Source organism: Erinaceus europaeus, chromosome 3 (genome assembly GCF_950295315.1).
Source record: "Erinaceus europaeus chromosome 3, mEriEur2.1, whole genome shotgun sequence".
Classification (NCBI taxonomy): Eukaryota; Metazoa; Chordata; class Mammalia; order Eulipotyphla; family Erinaceidae; genus Erinaceus; species Erinaceus europaeus.
The window spans coordinates 46,672,107-46,688,163 of record NC_080164.1 but is presented as its reverse complement, the minus strand read 5'-3'; the positions used below and the strand labels follow the sequence as shown (position 1 = coordinate 46,688,163).

At 39.6% G+C, this 16,057-nt stretch overlaps 1 protein-coding gene across 2 annotated transcripts in view; it reads left to right on the top strand.

Moving 5' to 3' along the window:
- ANXA4 (annexin A4) overlaps positions 1 to 9,631 on the top strand; it is an 85,673-nt gene extending 76,042 nt beyond the window's left edge. For both annotated transcript variants that reach the window (XM_007521251.3, XM_060187165.1), the window contains exons 10-13: positions 2,692 to 2,787; positions 3,884 to 3,942; positions 4,809 to 4,931; positions 8,632 to 9,631. In XM_007521251.3, the coding sequence (XP_007521313.1) occupies positions 2,692 to 2,787; positions 3,884 to 3,942; positions 4,809 to 4,931; positions 8,632 to 8,691 (338 nt within the window). In that variant the 3' untranslated portion in view covers positions 8,692 to 9,631. The remainder of the gene's footprint in view (positions 1 to 2,691; positions 2,788 to 3,883; positions 3,943 to 4,808; positions 4,932 to 8,631) is intronic.
- Positions 9,632 to 16,057: the final 6,426 nt, after the last annotated feature.

Here is a 16,057-nt window from a genome sequence, read left to right as displayed (position 1 = left end):
AAGCAGGACAAAGTGTTTAGTAAGCAAGAACCGAAAAGTAGGAATAGAGCAAATGAGATTAGGGATCTAGGGGTAGAAAGAAGCTAGGAAGTCTATTTTAGGTATGTTCTAGGGGACCATGACTTTAGTAAATTTTGCTTGAGCTTGATAGCTAACATGGAGGTGGACTAAAAATATTGTCTGGGAAGATATTGTCAGAGTTGAGAATAGAACCAGAAAGCTGGATTAGGGCAGTGAGTAATGCCCTAATTTATGTATTTTCCAAACTTGAGGAAAATATACAAATACAATGAACTGTTTACCATGTCAGTCTGACCCAGGGCCCATATATATTCACATTTAGCACAGGAGCCTGTGTAACCTCCGAGTCCCTATCAGTCTGAGCTCTCAACCCATGGTCACAGCTGGGAACATTCTAGGCTGCACTCATTTTAGGACCAGTCTTCCTTGAGTGGCAGAGTAGGATGACCCAGCGTCCCTATGGAAAGTGAGTCAGTCCCTATCATTGCTACTTTATAGTGAAGGCAAGGTCCAGGAGAGGCCCATTCCTCATTAAACAGACCAGTGATGTTGGAGAAAAGGGGTCTATTAGAGGTCTATTAGAGGTCTAAGCCCATTGTACTATGGGGGAGCCCTAAGATTCCCTGACTAGGCCCCCAGACCAACTTCTCCTTTTTTTTTTTAGCTGTCTTTAATTTTTTTTTTTTTTTTTTTAGTGATTTAATGACTGACAAGATTGTGATATACGAAGGGTACAATTCCATACAGTTCCCATCACCAGAGTTCCACATCTCATCCCCTCCATTGGAAGTTTCCCTATTCCTTATCCCTCTGGGAGTACGGACCAAGGATGTTTATGGGGTGCAGAAGGTGGAAGGTCTGGCTTCTGTAATTGCTCCTCTGCTGGATGTGAGTTGACAGATCGACCCATACCCCCCAGCCTGTTTCTATCTTTCCTTAGTAGGCTAGGTCTCTGAAGAGGTGGGGTTCCAGAACACATTGTTGAGGTCCTCTGCCCAGGGAAGTCAGGCTGGAGTCATGGTAGCATCTTGGTGGCAGCGTATTGGAGCTGGAGAGTTGACATCCCAGCAAAGCCAACTTCTGACTCACCTCTTTGCCCTCTGTTGCCTAGTTATAGTACTAATAATATAGATCTCCCCCTAGTGTACGTTTTTTAAAACTGCAGGTTCTCAGAAGGCAATGTATTTGTTATTTATTTGTATTTCCTTTTCTTTTTTAAACAGAGCACTGCTCAGCTCTGTCTTGTAGTGGTGTGAGATATTGAAACTGGGACCTTTTGGAGCCTCAGGCATGAAAGTCTTTTTGAATAACCCATATGTTATCACCCCAGACCAGAAGGCAATTTAGTGTAAATTCACTTGTAACAATTTTCACTTCCTAGTACAAACCAATAATTGGGCAATTATAGAACTATCTATAGTTAAAATAAATGTATTTTAAATTTATTTAAACTAAAATTAACTAAATGTATTTTTAAACACCATTTGAATAAAGAAAGACTCATTTTTTTTACGTACAGTAATAGTGAGGATTCATAATAACTCAGATATTAATAATTCTGTCATCTAGGCATATTCTCAGCACTATTTGTTGTAATATCTCCATTGAGCTGTGACTATATATCACCCATTTTGCAGCAGTGAAAACTGATGCTAAGAAAATGTGTCAGTTAGATTTTTTTTTTTATTCTGAGCAATGTACACTGACCCAAACTTAAGTAAGAAAAGAGACAATAGTATGGAATGGGACAAGAGTAATAATGGAAATACCCAGGACCCATTGAATTGAAGGAAATATTGAACAGTTCCAGGAAGAGCTGAAATCAAGGCAGTTCTGAAGATCAGAGTTAGAGGGAATGATAGATTTTATTCTTTTTTAAAAAATCTTTATTGAATATGAAAGCTATCAGGGAAAGGGATGGGTTATGGAGTTCTGGTGGTGGAAATCATGTGGAGTTGTACCTCTCTTATCCTGTGTTTTTTGTCAGTGTTTCTTTTTTATAAATAAAAATTTTTTTAAATGTCATGAAACAGTACAAAAAGTCTAAAAATAAAAATAAATAAATAAATAAAAATACAGAATTAGAAAATTCTTTATTGAGGGATTAATGGTTTACAGGCAACGGTAAAATACAATCGTTTGTACATGCATAAAATTTCCCAGTTTTCCTCAAAACAATACAACTCCCACCAGGTCTTCTTCTGCCGATGGATTTTATTCTTACGGCTGAGTTTTCCCCAAGTTTGGTCTCCCTTAAAAAGTGACAATTGTTGTTGTAGTCGTCGTTGTTGGATAGGACAGAGAGAAATGGAGAGAGGGAGGGGAAGACAGAGAGGAGGAGAGAAAGATAGACACCTGCAGACCTGCTTCACCGCCTGTGAAGCGACTCCCCTGCAGGTGGGGAGCCGGGGTTAGAACCGGGATCCTTATGCCGGAAAAAGTGACAATTGTTGAACTTCTTCAGACTGATTGACTTTATAATCTGAGATTTTCTTCCTCCTTCCCTCAGGCTCATTCTGCTTGGCATATGTCTCAGGGTTCTCATTTCTAAATCAGTTTCCTCTAGAGAGGAAGTATAGTGTGTGGTCTAGTTAAAAGATGTTCATTCTCACCATAGATTCTAGTTTCTTTGTTTCTTTCATTATTCACAATTCCATTTTGTGATTGTAGTGTTTGATGAATACAAGAGACTGTCACAGAAGGATATTGAACAGAGCATTAAATCAGAAACATCTGGTAGCTTTGAAGATGCTTTGCTGGCTATAGGTAAGATGGTCACATGTGGAAATGAAAAAACAAATGTCTGTACTTCCCTCTTTGTTGTTATGAGAATGTAGGCCTATTTGTAGGGATTAAAATGGTCTAAGTCACTCCTGGCATTTTCAGAATATGGGGGGGGGCAGTCAGTGTCACATCTGGTGAAGACTCAGATTTAAGCTCCTGGTCCCCACATATGGGAGACTTCACAAGCAGTGGAGCAGTGCTGCAGGTGTCTTTCTCCTTAACGCTCCCTTCTCTCTTAGTTTCCCTCTGTCCTATCAAAAAAAAAAAAAGATAGAAAAAAAGGAGGGAAAAGAGAAAGAAGGGAAGAGGGAAAGAAAGAAAAGAAAAATAATTTTTGACAAGAAAAAAAATTCTGTCATCAAGTGACTTCATTGTTATCCTTTGTGCCTTTATTTCTCAATATATGAGAAAGATAAAACTTTAGTCCCTGCATATTGCAAATATGAATTATTAAAACTAACAACTGTTCCATGTGATGGAAATAATTAATTTGAAATGAAATGCTGACTTTTTCTTTGATGACTTTTATCAGTTATTCTTTCCAAAAGTCTGATAGTCAATCGGGAATATTTCCCATTTGTGAAAATGCTTTCCACTAAGCACTGTTAGGTTAAATTCTTTTTTTTTTTTTTTGACAAAGCATTCACAAGGCATGACTTCATACCTTATAGACATAGAACAATTGCTTGTTTTTGTTTTTATTTTGTTTGTTTTTGCCTTGCTCTGCTTATGATAGTGATGGGCATTGAACCCGGAGCCTAGAAGCACCAAAGATTTTTTGCATAACCACTACACTGTCTTCCCAGCCTCATTTTTTTTTCATAGGTTTAATCTGTATTCTGGGACTGGTAAGGTAGCTCACCTTGCAGGGTGCCTGCCTTGCCATGCACATGATCCAGGTTCAAGCCCAGTCTCCACCACGCTGAGGAAAGTTTTGATGTTATGGTGTCCTTCCCTCTCTCCCCCTGTCTGTCAGAAAAAGTTGGCCCAGAGCAGTGAAACATACATGATGATTAAATAAATAATCAGTCTATCTATCTGCAGTCTTTCATTTGTCATATTACTTTTCTCTTCACAGTAAAGTGCATGAGGAACAAACCTGCATATTTTGCTGAAAGACTTTATAAATCTATGAAGGTAAGTGGTCTCACTGGGTATGTCTCATCCACCTTTGTGTTTATTCATCTTCTTTTTAATAAATAGTTTATATTTTATTATTGGATAGAGACAGAGAGAAATTGAGAGGGGAGGGGGAGATAGAGAAGCGAGATAGAGAGAAACCTGAAGCTCTACTTCCCCACTCATGAAGCTTTCCCTCTGTGTGTGGGGACCACGGGCTTGAACCCAGGTCCTTGTTCACTGTGGTGTGTGCTTTTAACTGCCTGGTTAACTACCACCTAGCTCCTGTTAATTTATATTCCCCACCCTAATTGCAACCCAAAGGAGTCAACTTATCAAAAACCTTACTAAATACAAGGTTTATCACTAGAATGCCAGAAATCCATCTCCTCTAGTCAGAACACAGAGTGCTGGGAAGGGAAGCTGCAGGAAATCTTGAATTCTGCCGTGAAGAGTGAGGATATTCTACAGGCAGCAAAAGTTGGGTTGCAAAGGACATCACCAGAAAGTCCCACATTGTCTTGTCTTGATAAACTAAAAATATACAATAAAAAACCAACTGAATGGGGAGTCGGGCTGTAGTGCAGCGGGTTAAGCGCAGGTGGCACAAAGCACAAGGACCGGCATAAGGATCCACATTTGAGCCGTGGCTCCCCACCTGCAGGGGAGTGGCTTCACAAGTGGTGAAACAGGTCTGCAGGTGTCTATCTTCCTCTCCCCTTCTCTGTCTTCCCCCATCTCTCTCCATTTCTCTCTGTCCTATCCAACTACAACTACAACAATAATAACTACAACAATGGCAACAAAAGGGAATAAATAAATATATAAAAAAATTTAAAAAACAACTGAATTTTGATATGCAGGGATCTTGTTGTCTTCCTTAGGGCTTGGGCACCGACGATGACACTCTTATCAGAGTAATGGTTTCTCGAGCAGAGATTGATATGATAGACATCCGGGAACATTTCAAGAGGCTTTATGGAAAGTCTCTGTACTCCTTCATCAAGGTAGGTATGGGAGCCATAACTAGGCCCAGGGGAAAGCACTAATGAGAGGATGGGGTTCTAACCTAGTTATTTAGAAACTTTTTGTCCTTGGATAATATTTTTTTCTTTAAAGATGGCATTCTGGGCAGGGGAGACAGTTTAATTGTAATGCAAAAGCCTGAGGCTTCAAGGTCCCAGGTTCAATCCTCAGCACCACCATGCTCTGGTCTTTCTCTTTGGATTGGTCTCTCCCTTTCTTTCTCTCTGTCTCTGTCTCTCTTTCCCTCTCTCTCTGCCTCATTAAATAAAATATCAAAGTAAAAAAGATGGCATCCTACTTCATAGATTTCTAGTCTGCCTCCTTTCACACAGATGGTTTAGCAGCTGGAAGTGTTTGCCTTCTAAGTATAGTAATTATGTCATGTTGACCTCAGACTAAGAAAAACTATATTTTAATGAATAAGAGCATAATTTCCTTGTCTGTTGCTTAAATAAAAGATACGCAGCTGAACCAGTCATCCAGAACCTTATTCGGGGCCAGCTGAGATCTATTGAAAATATGGGAAAGCCTGTTATTCATCCTGGATTACTGTTCTTTGCCTGGCACCAGACTTCTCGGCATCCTGAGATGAGTGATGGGGTGATGAGAAATGATTCATATTCCTATAAAGCCCTCACTACAGCTCAGTAGTAGATCACCTACTTTGTATAACTGAGATGTTGGATTAGATCCCCAACACCACATGTGAGCACCAAGGACAGACAAGTGGAACTCCCTAGATGGGGGAGTGATGCTTTAGTGTCTGCTTCTATTTCACATTTAAAAAAAAAAAATCAAAGTTCAGGGGGCTGGGCAGTGGCATACCCGGTTAAGCATACATATCACCAAGCCCAACTACCTGGGTTCGAGCCCCTGCTCACCACCTGCAGGGAGTACACTTCATGAGTGGTGAAGCAGGTCTTCAGGTGTCTGTCTTTCTCTCTCCCTCTCTATTTCCCTTCCCCTCACAATTTCTCTCTGTCCTATCAAATAAAAATAGAAAGAAAAAGGAGAAAAATGGCCAGCAGGAGCAGTGGATTAATCTTGCAAGCACCAAACCCCAGCAGTAACCCTGGTGACAAAAAAAAAAAAAAAAAAAAATCAAATCTGAGCCACAGTGGTGGCTCAGCAGTAGAGTACATGTCCCACATGTCTCACATTTATGGATTTGACCGCACAACACAAAGAAAGAAAAAAACTTGAAGTTCCAGGGGTCAAAAGATAGTTCAATTGGTAGAGCGCATGCCTTACCATGTACAAGACCTGGGATTCAAGTCCTAGTTCAACATGGGAGGACCATGGCATCGGTGCAAGTTCCACAAATAGTGGAGCAGTGCTATGGGCTCTCCCCATCTCTGTTTCTTTCTGTCTCTATTTGAAAGAGAGTGGTGGGTTCATGTATGTGTGACCCCATTTGCTGGAAAAGAGCAAGAGTGGGAGAAAGAAAGAAAAGCAGGAAAGAAAGGAAGGGAGGGAGAAAGAAAGAAAGAAAGGAAGGAAGAAAGGAAGAGAAAGGAAGGAAGGAAGAAAGAAAGAGAAGAGGAAGGAATAAAGAGACTTCTAGTTCTAAAAGAAGAAAAAAGACAAAAGAAGAAAAAAAAGAAGAACAAAAAAGACAGTGATGAAAATTCTATTGCTAGGGAAACTTCAATATATCCTTACCCCTTGTCAGATCAATGAGGCAAAGTGTAGGCAAAGTATAAATCTTAAAATTTACATATATATGTATATATCAGATTATGAACAGAGATTCCATCATTTATATTGCCTCTGAAACACTAACAAAAATTGACTTGTTACTTAGATGATACAGAACTTTATATCAAAGTTATAAAAATTTCCTGGAAGGCTATTTTGCAACTTATAGTTTCATTTTATGAAAATCTATTCCAAATAAATCACAGGAAGACACAAGTAATGAAACTATAATGTGTTTGCTGCAGTTGTACCTATCATACTGAAAAATTGGAAGCAATTGGGGTCAGGTGGTGGTGCACCTGGTGTTCACATTATACTGCACAAGGACCCAGGTTCAAGCCCCTGGTACCCACCTTCAGGAGGAAAGCTTCAGGAGTGGTGAAGCAGGGCTGCAGGTGTCTCTCTGTCTCTCTCTCTATCTCCCTTGCCCCTTTCAACTTCTCTGTCTCTATCCAATAATAAATAAATAAGCATATTAAAAATAAAAATAAATAAAATCTTTAAAAAATTAGAAGCACCATAAATGCTCAACAATGGGGAGGGGTGTGCAATTAAATTATTTTAGCAATGTACAATGGAATACTCTTGATGCTTCAGAAGAATACTTAACAACTTATAGGCAAATATTCAGACTATAGTAAGTAAAAAAAAAATACTAAAGTCTCATCACATAGACATTTATATAAGAAAAAATGTCTGGAAGGATATGTACAAAATAAAATATTAAGAGTGGGGGTAGATAGCATAATGGTTATACAAAGAGACTCTCATACTTGAGGCTCTGAAGTCTCAGATTTAATCCCTTGCACCTCCGTAAGCAAGATCTGATAAGTGCTCTGGATATATATATATATATATATGTATGTATATATGTATATATATATATATGTATGTATGTATGTATGTATATATATATATATATATATCCTTCAGCTAGAAGATGGCTTACCCAGTATAGCACAAATGTTAGTATATATATGAAGACCTGGATTTGAATTTGAATTTGAATTTGTGGGAGTATGTGTTGGAGGGATGCTTTCCAGGGTCGAGCAGTGCTACTTCTCTATTTCTTTCTTCCTCTCTAGCTCTGTCTTTCCCTTTCTATTAAAAACAAATAAAATAACCCACCTGGCATGGTGGGGTTGTGCAAGCATTGAGTTCCAGTGATAATTCTGGTAGCAAAAAAGAAAGAAAGAAGAACACTTCCTAGGTGGTGGATTTCTTTTATTTTTAAGTATTTATTTATATACTGGATAGACACAGAGAGAAACTGAGATGGAAGGGGGAGGTAGAGAAAGAAAGAGAGAAACATGCATTATTGTTTCACTGCTCTAAAGCTTCTTCCTGCAAATGGGGACTAGAGAATAGAACTTTGGTACTTGTGCATGCTAAGGGGTGTGCTCAACCCTGTGTGCCACACCACCCAGCCCAAAGGATTTCTGTGTTCTTCAATCATGTATTTGTGCTCTACACTGAACAAGTACTATTTTTAAATAAAAAAATAATAAAGGTAGGAAGTCGGACGGTAGCACAATGGGTTAAGGACACGTGGTGCGAAGCGCAAGGACCAGCATAAGGATCCCGGTTCAAGCCCCCTCCTCCCCACCTGCCAGGGGGTCGCTTCACAGGCAGTGAAGGTGTCTATCTTTCTCTCCCCCTCTCTGTCTTCCCCTCCTCTCTCCATTTCTCTCTGTCCTATCCAACAACTACGACATCAATAACAACAACAATAACTACAACAACAGTGAAAAACAACAAGGTCAACAAAAGGAAAATAAATATAAAAAACCCACTGGAAGCCAACTATAAATAAATAAGTGAAACATTCTTTAAAAATAATAATAATAATAATAAAGGTTATTTAAAGAAAACCTGAGAAAAATCCATACAAGCTTGAAAAAGCTAACCTAGATGACTTTGATCTTTGTATTCCATTTTTCAAACCCATTCATCTGACTATAACTTTACTTCCCTTGCCCCCAGGGGGACACATCTGGAGACTACAGGAAGGTGCTGCTCATTCTTTGTGGAGGAGAAGATTAAAATAAAACCCCAGAAGGATAGAAGGATTCCCATACTTTGAATTTTTTTACTTCATTTTTCTACACTGCTATTAGCATTATCTCAGGCTGCTTATTTCCAATTAAAACGCCTACAGATGCCTCCTAGGAAATAGTCTGTATTATGATTCATCTATAACTAGTCATTATGATGCTTTAAAGTGGTACTTGCATTTCAAAGCCTGTAAGACCTAAAAGATTTAAAATTAGAAGTAAAAATCTACTGAGTGTTTTAAGCAGATTTTTTCATTTGTACTTCACAGAAACTAGAATACGCTAAATTATCTCATGTTTTCCTTTTTGGTGGGAAGCTGTTCTATAAACACTTCTCTAGTCTATTTTTAGAGTGATTGGTAATTTCCCCGTTTGAAATTGTGATCGAGCGTACATTTTGTTATTTTGCATAGTCAACATTTGGAACATGTACTAATCTCCTTTGTTTAGAATTAGCCTGTAGTATTAATGCATCTCTACTAAGTCTGGCACATAATCACATCTTATGCTAAGATCACCTAATCAGTCCAGGCTGAAGTATACCAAAAGTCACCAACTTACATGGTAGTTGACTTAAATTATAAATGTGGTCAAATAGAGCTTTTATGTCTAGTTACCTAACAAATCTGAAACATTCCATGATATTATGGCTAATGTCTTATTCCACCTTGAAAATAAGTGGCAAGAATTGTGTCAACAAAAGTATTTTGATGATGGAGTAATGCTCTGAATTTACTTTTTCTTAAGGAAAGCTTTTGTGCTAAAAATAATTTTAATCATTTCTTATTCTGTAGATTTGTAGTACTTTATGTTTTCACAGTGCCTTTTAGCTCTGAAATTATGCTGAAGCTGTATTTGAATTTAATTTTTAGCAAGTTCACTATACAATATGGAAAAGTTTAATAAAAGATGGTGTCTTTTAAAATGAATTGTATTCAATGAATGTATTCAGATTGACAGTTTTTTACTTATATGACGTTTTTTTCTTTTTCATCTTGAACTGAAAACAGATTTTAAAAATTTGGGGGGGTATATTTTATTTATTTCATAGAAGTCAGAGTACTCTTTCAGTCTATATGGTGTTGGGGCTTTACCTCAGAGCCTGAGGCATACAAGTCCTGTTATCTACACACAATGATTTCAGTGGTCACTAAAAGCAGATTAATTCTGCAAGCTCTAACTATGTTTTTAGGCAGATATTTGAGAAGGACTTGAGTTATTCAGTTTGTATTAGAAACTACATTTAGAAAATAACAACACATTTAGTTTTATGTGTGCCTACCTGAATAAGACGAATTTTTTATGGGCTGAGTGACAGCTCACCCAATAAAGAACATGTTACTATGTATAAGGACCTGGGTTCAAGCTCCCAGGCCCCACCTTGGGGGGAAGCTTCACAAGTGATAGAACACTACAAGAGTCTTTCCTTCTCCTCTCTCTCTCTCTCTTTTTCTGTCTCCCTCCCTGTCTCTTACCCTCTATCAAAAAAAAAAAAAAAAAAAAAAAAAGCTACCAGGAACTGTGGAGTAGGCCCAGTGATAAGCCTGGTGGCAATAACAGGAAAAAAAAAACTATTTACATGTACCAAACATTACTTAATGATATAAATTAATGCATTTAATTTAGTCTCCAAGAGGCCTGAGAGAGAACTCACCTGGTAAAGCCTTACCATATGAGAGGCCCAGGTTCCAGTCATGATACCACATGTGTCACCAAGACAAACACTGGTGTTACGATGTCTCTTTTTCTTTGTGTCTTTCTCTCTCTGCTTTATTTGACTGGAAGAAGGGGTGGGAGGGGTAGGAGTGGTGGAATTGTGCATATACGAGGACTTGATTCCAGAGGAAAATAATGAGTTTGTCTGAAAATGAGTGATTCGCTCTGTCCTACTAAGTAGAACATTTATGGTTTTTTTTAAGTATCTTTTTGTTCATTCTACAGTATTTGATGTATTTTATAGTTGAGCATAGGATTTGTTTTATGGTTTGTTTCTACTTGCTTTCTATGAGTGCTTGAGCTCTTGAATACTTAGTCATTCTACTTAATTATAGGAAACAGTACTGCTGCTTCAGATACCCGCCCAGAAGAGTGTGGAGTTTCCATATCAATAAATTACAGAGAGGAAGGAAAAATGGAAGCACTACTAGTTTTATCTTTAAATTATGTGACTCAGCCAAATTTTTTTAATTGTACTTGTTTCCCGAGGGCAGGATAAAGTCATTTTGTTCATATGTTATATTGAAGAAACATGATTTCAGGATATAGTTGTGAAGCAACTGCGATTTTTCTGACTATTTGCATTGGCCTAGTGGGTCTAGTTCTTCCCCTATCTCTTTTTTTAGATTAGAGACAAAGAGAAATTGAGAGGTATGGGGGAGATAGGGAAAGAGAGCGAGATGGAGAGAGAGAAAGAAACCTACAGCACTGCTTCACCATTCCTGAAGCCTCCCCAATAGCCCCCATAGGTGGGGATCACGGAATTGAACCTAGATACTTTGACCTTGTAAGATGAACACTTTACTGGTTACGTCAGTCTGGTCCTGCTGATCCTATCTTTAAACATATAAACAATAGAATTGTGATTTTTTTTCTGGTCACTCTTAGGTTTAAAAAAAACAAAAAACCCAGTTGTGTAGTCCTTTAAGATCACAAAATCTTCAGGTGTTGTGTTACTAATCAGTAAACCCACTAACATCCCTCATTCAATTCTGACCTAGATTGCCAGCAGGAAGCTGATTTTTTGGGGAGAGGGGCCCCAGACTTCTCTCTACACCTAGGCTTCCTTCATAACATTCCTTACCCAGGCTAGTCAAGTTTGTAGTAGTCAAGGACTGGGGAAACAGCATAATGATTATGCAAATAACTCATTCCTCAGGTTCTGAGTTTCCAGATTCAATCCCCAGCACCACCATACACCAGAGCTGAGGAGTGCTCTATTAAAAATAAATAAATAAATAAATAATAGTAAGTAGCACAAGAAGGAAGGTAGAGAATGAAACAGAGCAGGTTAAGTTGTTACATGACTTTAGAGCTATAGTGATAAAGGATTAGCACTGTGACTTTAGCAGGAGTTTAAACCTGATCCTTGTGGGCATTCTCCTGGGCTCTTTTATTAACACCTTCACCAGGAATTTACTATTCTTGAGTTCTTCTGGCAAGGCAAATGCAGTTTTCCTTTGGATCCTTAGAATCCCATGACACCTTCAAATCTCTTTTACAGGAGCTAAGATGATTTTGCTCTTTAAATCTTAAGGCAGACTCAGGCATGAGAGTCTTTTGCATAACCTTTTTATGCTGTCTTCCCAGCCCAGTTTCAGATTTCTTAATGTGAATCAAAACACCAGCTCACTGGGAACCCTAAACTACATACATAATGGGATTGATACATTGATGCAATCATTTGAGGGAACATTTTGGCACTAGCTAATAAAATTGAAAAGTTCTGTGTGGTCAGGGAGGTGGTGAAGTAGATAAAGCAGTGGACTTACAAAGCATGAGGTCTTGAGTTCAGTCCCTGACAGCACATGTACCAGAGTGATGTTTTGGTTCTCTCTCTCCTATCTCTCTAGTAAATAAATATTTTTATAAAAGAAAAATTCCCAGTAAATCCACTTTTAGGATCTATTTGGTGATTCTTTGCACATGGTATTCACAACTGTTCTATTTCCTATAAGAACATCAAAGTTGCCCCCCATAGGACCTTGCCCTCAACTTGGATCAACAACAGTAGAGAATGTTCCATCTTTCAAAGGCAGGATGGACAACATACTCTATGCTACACCTGAGGAAGATGGGTCGATATTGGGGCAGCTTGGAATGTTCCTACTTGTCTGACTTTTCATGTGGTGAGGCCTCTTCCCGGGCACAAACTCTTGGCTTACCCACTCTATTGCACACCAGATGCAGGGTCCTAGGGGAATGTTCCACAGCAGCAGGGGTGGAGCCATACAGGTCTTTCTCTGTGCCTGATGCTAGTACCACGGAAAGAGAAGACCCAGGGACTTGTCTCATGGGCAATCCATCTATTGAACAGCAAGGTAGGGTCTATAAGGGGTTATAGGAGGAAGTTTTCCATTCCATATATGGTTTGGGAGAAGAGGGACAAAGAGAAATAGGGGGTTGGGAAAAGGTCAGAGCATTTCTAGTAAATGTTGAACAACGGGTTTAGTTGATTAAAGGAACGAAGGAAGTAAGGTTATCAATAACCAGCAGACAAAGAGGAGCCTTAAGAGAGAAGATGGATCATGTAAGATTAGAAGGTCTGGAGCGGGTGGAAGAGTAAGGAGAATGTCCTTGGTTATAGTTTGATAGAGCAGAACAATGATGTATGAGCCATATGTGATCAGAGAAGATGGACTTCTATTAATCTCTTGAGTTAACGAACCAACTGGTTTGAGAACAAGGAAATGGGCTGCATGTAGAGTCTTTTGTGAAGCAGGGAAGCTTACAGAGGAGACTTTTTCTGGTGGTCGTTTTCCTCCATGCTCGATCTCAGGTAGAGAGACTGATAGAAAAGGTCATGCCATCTAGACTCCCACTTTTCAATAGGAGGTCCCACACCATGCTCAACCATGCCTCACAATTTCCCTACACCTACTCATGACCACAGAATGTGATCTAGAGGGATGAAGAGGTCACATAGGCGACTAAGCTGAATATGGGCCCCATATCACATCAAATCTATGGGGTTTACAGTTAACAATATTTATACCCCTATCCCATATTAGGGAACTACTCTCTTCCCTGATTCAGCTTTCTGTCCCTTTCCCAGCCATGACATCATCTCCCCAGACAATAACTTGGATCCATCTGCATATCAGATTTCAGGCTCAGGGGGGAAAAAAAGCAACTAGTATAGCCACAGGCCCTTTGGAATATAACTAAAATATGCCTAGTAGCTATCTACAAAATGGAGGAGCCCCCCAAACTCTTCATTTGCACTATTCCAGCCTTTAGGTCTATAATTGGTCAACAATTTGTTTTGGCTTTGTATGTTAACTCTCTTTTCAGTCACCAGGTTCCAGATGCTAGCATGATGCTGACCAGACTTCCCTGGACAGACGACTCCACCAATGTGTCCTGGAGCTCTGTGTCCCCAGAGCCCCACCCTACTAGGTAAAGAGAGAGGCATGCTGGGAGCATGGATCGACCAGTCAACACCCATGTAATGCCCAACAGGTAGGATTAATAATACTACCCTGCAGGCAGGGAGGGTCTTGAGGGTAGAAAGAAGATATATCAAAGGAATGGAATGGGTCGGGATCTTTCAGGCAAAATAATGATTATGTAGATAATAAGGGAGCAGGCCATAGTATCAGGAATGCAGGTGCTTTGTGAGGCAGGGAGTTTGATAAGATGAGAGGATGGATGTCCCCTCAAGTCAAGCCCTGCCAAGCTCAACCACATCATCACAATTTCCTGACATTATCTTCTAATTTTGTGAATAAATATTAAATCACTAATAAAAAATTTTAATTAAAAATTAAAACAACCTATGCATGTGTATACTATTGTATTTACTGTTGAATGTAAAACATTAACTACCCAATAAAGAAATTAAAAAAAAAAAGTTAAAACAACCTAAGTCCCTCAGTGATGGAAAAGAATAAACAAACTATGGGTCAGCTACACAATAAGCAGTGAAAATAACTAGAGATTTGTCAGTGGGATAAGTCACAAACATAAAACTTCAGCATAGAAGGAGCAGAATGATAGGTACAGCACAATTAAAAAAAATTTTTTTTTGGTACAGCACAATTCTATTAAAGTACATGTCGACTGGCTCGGGCACTATTATAGTGACTAAAAAGTGTTGGGCTAAAAAGTGTATTTGATCCCTATCGTTACATGTGCCAGTGATACTATGGTTCTAACTCTCATGCTAATCAATAAAACTTTTTTAAAATTACATGTCTTGCCTTTCTGGCAGTGACGGCCTCCCCATGAGAACATGCCTCTGGCAAGGACTTCCTCCATCCCTCTCATGAAGAGGAGAAGCAGAAGCACGAGAAGAAGCACCTGGTGCAGAGCCCCAATTCTTACTTCAAGGATGTCAAGTGGCCATGCTATAAAATCACCATTGTCTTTAGCCATGCACAAATGGTAGTTTTGTGTGTTGGCTGCTCCACTGTCATATATACACAAAATGTGTTTATTGGGATGATTTCCCACCGATCTTGGTTCAGGGTGCTTTTAGTGCTGCTTCGGTCAGAATGAGCATCCTTCTGTAAGCCTTGCTTTTCCTCCTGTAGGCTGGCAGAGGACAGTGGAGCAGCCAACACACAAAACTTAACACACTGTCCTTAAGATATATATCTTAAGGTATAAAAGAAAATGTTTATATATATATATATATATATATATATATATACACACACACACACATATATATATATATATATATATACATATTACACATATCTGAAGAATAACACAATCCTCAGAACAGAGGTTGCTAGACTGAAAGAGAGGGAGCTTCTTCTATAATTCATTCTAGTAAAAGAATGAATGGGAGGGGGATCAGGAGGTAGCGTAGCGTAGCGGGTTAAGCACACATGGTGCCAAGCAAAAGGACCTGACCGGTGTAAGCATCCCGGTTCAAGCCCCCAGCTCCCCACCTGCAGGGGGGTTCGCTTCACAAGCAGTAAAGCAGGTCTGTAGGTGACTGTCTTCCCCTCCTCTCTCGATTTCTCTGTCCTATCCAACAACAATAATAACCACAACAACGATAAAACAAGGGCAACAAAAAGGGGGAAAAATAGTCTTTAGGAGCAGTGGATTCGTGGTGCAGGCACTGAACCCCAGCAATAATCCTGGAGGCAAAAAATAATAATAATAAAATAAATGAATGGGAGTAGTATTGTAATTTAATTTGTGACTCCATCGGTGTTTTTCATATTGTTCTGGGTAATTTATTGTAAACTATCCCATTGTAAACAGGGAGAGCCCAGAGTCCATAGCATACTCCAGGGAGATGCCTTTAAACTTTGCTTGGACCTCCAAATGCACTTTTAGCTCTGTGCGTTGAGCTCCTCCCAGGCCCAGGAGGCATCTGGAGTTCAGGGAACCTTTGTAGAAAGGATGAACGGCGGGAATTCCGGCCTGGCTCATACAAGGGGTGCGTGAAGTATCGCTAAATGCTAGATTAGCTCCAAAAGTTGGAAGGCCCAAGTCCACCACCATACCATAAACCCCTGGGGACCCTGCCACCCCCTCACTCGCGCATCCTTCTGCGCAAGCGCCACCCGCCACTCACACAATCTTTTCCCGCCCCTTCCGGGGGCTCGTCGCGCGCACGCGCCGTGACGGCCACGCTTTGTTGCGAAAGCCCGGGGCGGGGGGGGGGGGGGAGGTCC